General features: G+C 36.2%; 1 protein-coding gene across 1 annotated transcript in view; it reads left to right on the forward strand.

Annotated features, from left to right (window-relative positions):
• Positions 1-5,957, forward strand: part of PAK5 (p21 (RAC1) activated kinase 5) — a 206,137-nt gene that overhangs the window by 169,146 nt on the left and 31,034 nt on the right. The window contains exon 5 of the mRNA XM_027772827.1: positions 3,063-3,196. Within this exon, the coding sequence (XP_027628628.1) occupies positions 3,063-3,196 (134 nt within the window). The remainder of the gene's footprint in view (positions 1-3,062; positions 3,197-5,957) is intronic.

Here is a 5,957-nt window from a genome sequence, read left to right on the forward strand (position 1 = left end):
TTATAAGAAATATTTTGAACATTATCTTTAAAATTCAGTATTTTGAAATTTTGAAAGTTGTTTGTAAACTGTCAAGAACTATGGAGTATGAGCTAAAATTTTTTGATATGTTAATGTTCATTAGAAATTTTAAAGTAGTTTTTCCTAACTATAAAAATGACAAATTCTCCCTGTAGGTAATATAGAAAACATCCCACATAATCTCACAACCAAGCAACAACCTACATAGTTCAAAATTTCCTTTGTATATATTTTATTTATATACCTTCTATAATAACTATAATTAGAATAATAATTTTATATATATATCTTAGAATAATTCTATATATTCATAGTTTGATAACTTTGTAACTTCAGTTAATATAACATTAATATTAACAAAGTTAATGTAAGATAAACTATATTGACACACTTCAATTATTTCTATTTATTGATATAACAATATATAGACATTTTCTTAACTATATGTCAAAGACATCATTTTAATAACCTAATAATCTTCCACCATATATGTATATCAAATTCATTAAAGAAGTCTCTGATTTATAATGTTCTCAATTTGTCACTCATAATTTTTCAGCGAGAGTTATTATATGTAAGTCATTGGCTTCATAGCTAATCATTTCCTTAGATTCCTAGAAGTAGGATGATAGATTAAATTACATATTAATTATTTAGAGAAATTATATATAATGTTAATTTCCAGGAAGTTGTACAAATTTGGATTCTCATCAGTAGTCCTATTCAGCCTTACTGGCTTCACTGGATACTATTAGGTTATCTCTGTCAATCTGATAGACATGAATAAACCCTACCATTTTAATTAGTGCTTTTGTCACTAGTGAGGCTGAATTTATTTTTATATTTTTATAGGCCAATTTTATTTCTTTGTCGAATCATACGTCCTTTTCACAGCTTTCAGTTAGGATGGAATATTTATCTTATTGATGTGTTACAGTGCTCGGTCTACTAAGGAATTAAGCCTTTCCTGTATATTTATTATACATATTTTCCCACCTTTTCATTTACTGTTTTTGTTGTTGTTGTTGTTGTTTTTTAGGATTTTGCTATACAGCATATCCACTCTCCAGAGAGAGTGTGAAATCGCACATGCCCAAGGGGAATGGCCATGTCACAATCTCTTTTCTTCTATTCTCTGCCTAGGGTTTTGGCCACACATGCACACACATGTGCCCAGCATGATTTTCAAGCCACCAGGTCCAGGACTGTAACCATGGTCAGCCATGTGGGAGTTCAGCACCTTAACCGTCACACTGCCTGCTGTTCCCAGAGGGCAGATGTGTTCACCAGAAAGAGAGAAAAAGAAAGAGAAAATAACAAAACACTTCCCATGGGAGATGATTTTCACTGCAATCCCTTCTCCTCCACCTTTCCTCCTTTGGGGATTTTACGCACACAGGCATGACTGACATTGTTACTCTTACAAAGTGAGTTTCCTTATTACCCAGACAGGTAATTCGAAGTGTTCGTAATTCTCCTCCTGGCATGTTTCTCAAGCCACCTGTTCTAGGACTCAGTCTTGCAGTTGGCCATGTGGAATCCAGCCACCTTAATGAACACACCACAGGCTAGCCCCCTCAGTTGTTTCCTCAATTTGCTTAGCCCTTATGTGCTCTCAGATAGGTAGAGAAACATGTTAGGAAACACAATTATTGGAGAGTAATATCCCTTTAACACTTTGCTGAGAGTTTTGGGGAGAGATCAGTTTTTGCAGGTGGAACATAAGCAAATTATCCTGATTTGATCTATGGCTGCTTAACCTCTTTGACTTTCTGTTTTGAATGTTCTTGTTCTCTTAAAAAAATATGCAAAAGTTGTTTGATCCATGAGGAGTCACTGTACAAAATGTGCTGAGCTGTAATTTTGGACTCTCTTCCATAGAGGCTCAGTAAAAGCCCCAGTGGCATCCATGCATCTCCAACTCCTATGGGTGCTCATTTCTTAACATATGCTCTGAATCTCACAAAGAGCTTCAAGCAAAAAGGACTTGCATGCTTTCCCAGTGAACTATTCTTGATTTCTGGAATTTATTTCCAAGCCACAAAGCCAGAGCAGACAGGGCAATATGGAGTAGATAAACAACTCTATAATTTATTATTTAACACTAACTCTGGAAAAGTAAATAGAAGTAGACACAGGGCAACAATTCCTAGAAGATCTCTCAAGTAAGCAGGCTCCAGTTCACATTTTTTGTGTTTATGTAATATTTATTTTAACCTTCAAGATATATTCTTTGTGGGACCAGCAGATGGCTTAATGGCTATGTCACTTGACTACCGTGTAGTCAACCACAGTTTGGTTCCTGGACCTGGTGGCTTAAACTCATTCCAGGTGCATGTGCGTGCGTTCCCAATATCTCAAGAGGAGTATGGAGGAGAAGAAATTGTAGCATGGCCATCCCCCCTGGGGGCTGATTTCTCACTTTCTGTCTCTCTGTCTTTCTGGTGAGTGCATGTGCCCTATAGCAAAACCTCTCAAAACATTGTTTTAAAAAGATATGTTCTTTGTATTTAGCTCAAACCTCTCTCAGATTCAACTCATATCATCTCCCAAGGAGCAGTCAAATTGGTCTCATGTGAATCTACCCCTAATAGTTATTTATTTCATTTACTTATGAGACTCCCCATTCACTCACTCATGATGAGTTAGTGACTTTCTGTAACCAACAATGGAACAGTGCATTCCAAAGGAGACCCTGAGGTATATCTGATGGTATACCACCAGAAGAGTCAACTAAACTTTGTGTAAATATAAACCCTGACATGGTTCCCATGGTTCTGGCTCCTTTCATTTTAATATTTCTCTCTGTCTCTCCATTGTCTGTTTAAATTGCCATTTTCTCCCATATTTGCCAAGTTGATTCCATTTATCTTATACTAGCTACTCTTGATGGCTTTTATCTATCATAAATTTCTGAATCAATTCCTCCACAATCAATACCTCATAATCAATTGTACTCACAGTGCATATATATTCCCCTGAAAACCAAAAGCCAAATGTTACCTTCACAAGTCAAAAGTCTGTCTTTCCCATTCACCCAGGTCGTGATAATGCGAGATTACCACCATGACAATGTAGTGGACATGTATAACAGCTACCTAGTCGGAGATGAGCTCTGGGTGGTCATGGAGTTCCTAGAAGGTGGTGCCTTGACTGACATTGTTACTCATACAAGGTGAGTTTCCTTATTACTTAGACTGGTAATTCAAAATGTTTGTAATTCTCCTCCAGCATGAGGTTTCAATGATTATCTCTATGACCTCTTCATAAGTTGTAAGCACTTTAGAGGGCCAGCAGGTGGCAAGATGGTTAAGGTGTTGGACTCCAGTGTGGCCAACTATGGTTCCAATCCCGGACCTAGTGGTTTGCTTTCTCACTTTCTCTCTCTTTCTCTCTGTCTCTCTCTCAGGTCAGATTTAAAATAATTATAATGATAATAAAGTAAGTTAAATAATTTTTTTTAGTTGTAAGCACTTTTGAGTCAGGGCACATGGCTACCCTTACCTTTATATTCCTTAGAGTGCCTACTATAATATTATGACTGTAGTTCATTCATTGAATTAACATTCTTACTGGTGTCAGAAGGTCATTAATACCAACTGATCAAAATAAGGAAACAGGAACCAGCAGTTGGTGAATGGCTATGTCACTGGACTCCCATGTAGTCGGCTGCGGTTCGAGCTCTGGACCCAGTGGCTTAAATTCATGCCGGGCGCATGTGTATGTGTGCCTAAGATCCAGAGAAGAGAATGGAGGAGAAGGGATTGAGGCATGGTCATCTCCCCTGGGGGGTGATTTCTCGCTTTCTGTCTCTCCGTCTCTCTCTGTCTTTCCGGTGAGCACACACACCTCATAGCAAAAATATCTCAAAAAAAAAGGGGGGGGGGAGAAAACAGCTGAGAATGAAGATAATAGAATGAGAGAATTTCCCTGCTCATACATATATTTCTAAAATTGAGTTTCAATCTGCTGAGTTGCCATGCCATTGCTTTGTACTCATACCACCAAGGGTAACTGGGGAAAGATGGGGCAGGTAGAATGTCAGTCAAAGTTTTATTTTACAATAGTAAATCTATGAAAGAGAGAGAAGTTCTTCAATTCTGTTCTAAAATAATCTTGCACATCACAATGGATCATTACCTGCCTATTGTTTCAGTCACTTACCTCCTGGACATGTCATTTCAGTAAGTGTTTATTGAATAGTCTTTATGTGCTAGGTTCTTTCTTAAGTGCTAGAGATACAAACAAATAAGGTTCAGCTACATCTCCTCAAGAAAGTTGCAGATGAGAACTAAATACATTATAATACCTGTGCAGAATTAGAAAGATATATATATGAGAAGCATAGAAGAATGCCTGAATCTCTCTATTGAGGAAAGTCAAAAATTTTTTTCTTTCTTTCTTTTTTTTTTTTTTTTTTTGAGAGATTTTTGCTATAGAATGCTTGTGCTCACTGGAGAGATGGAAAGAGACAGAAAGTAAGAAATTTCCCCCCACCTACCTCCGGGGTGGGATGATCATACCGCAATCCCTTCTTCTCTCAGAATTTTGAGCACCATACACATGTGTATGAGTTTCAAGTCACCAAATTCAGGATTTGAACCATGGTCAACCTTACCCACTATGCCACCTACTGGCCCAAGAAAAAATTTCAATATAAGGTGATATTTGAGATGGATTTTGAAAGATGATAGGAGTTTACTAAGAAGATATATAGAAACAAAAGATCATAGAAGAAATAAAGAATATGAGCTATGGCATACTTCTCAAATCCTAATTGCATATGAATCATTGAGCATTTTATTAAAATGTGGATCCTAACTCAATAGGGAAAGGTATGAAAATTCATTTTTTCTTTCTTTCTATTATCATTAATTAATTAATTTGGTAATAATTAATTAATTTATTTATTTGGTTTTGGTATAAGGGGCATGCACTTGCCAGGGAGAAAAAGATAGAGAGGGAAAGTGAGAAATCACCCCCGAAAAAATGGCGAGGATGCTGCAATCCCTTCTCCTTCATTCTCCTCTTGGAATTTTGCACACAAATGCACACACACTCAGAGTGATTTTTAAGCCACTGGTCTGGGACACAGACTGCAAAACTGGCTGTGTGGAATCCAGCTACCTTAATCTCTGTGCCACCTGCTGACCTGAGGTTGTGGGTTTTTCTTTTTCATTTTTTTATTTCATTTTCTCTTAGACATTCAATCACATTATTTAGCTTGCAAAATGAATATATCAACAGGTGAACATTTCTCCCTAGTACAGTTGATAAAACTATAAAATATCTTCAACAGATAATACCATTATGGTTTTAAAGAATTATCCATTTAATTTTATTTATTATTATCATTATTATTACTATTGTTTTAAATTTGCTATAGGACACGTGCCCTCACTAGAAAAGACAAAGAGAGAGAAAGAGAGAGAGAGACAAAGTGAGAAAACAATCTGCAAGGTCTGGGACTTGAACCATGATCAGCCATGTGGGAGTCCAGCACCTTAACCACCACACCACCTACTGGCCCAAGACTGCATTTTTTAAAAATTTTGTTGATTAACTTCATTTTTAAAATATTTATTCTGTTTTAAATTATGTAGCATCTTTATTGTTTTTAATGATGTATCCCCTTTTTTATTTTATATATTTACATCCATTCACTATACATCATTACAACATACAAAATGAGATTTCCCATTCAGAATACACTGTGTATTGGCTTAATCAAGCACATCAACATACATGTTATCGTCAACAAATAATTTTCCATTTGTTTCCTGTATATTTTGTTATTTTTGCCATCCTTGATTCCCTATCTCTCACCCTCTGCCTTGTCTCATCCTCCTCCCACACTGTCTCTGGTATCCATGGTTGTTTTCTATACCTTTTCTCCCTACTTTATTTATTCACTAATGAACTTAATTAATCTAAAT

This window comes from Tupaia chinensis, unplaced genomic scaffold (assembly GCF_000334495.1).
Source record: "Tupaia chinensis unplaced genomic scaffold, TupChi_1.0 Scaffold000305_1, whole genome shotgun sequence".
In the NCBI taxonomy this organism is placed as follows: domain Eukaryota; kingdom Metazoa; phylum Chordata; class Mammalia; order Scandentia; family Tupaiidae; genus Tupaia; species Tupaia belangeri.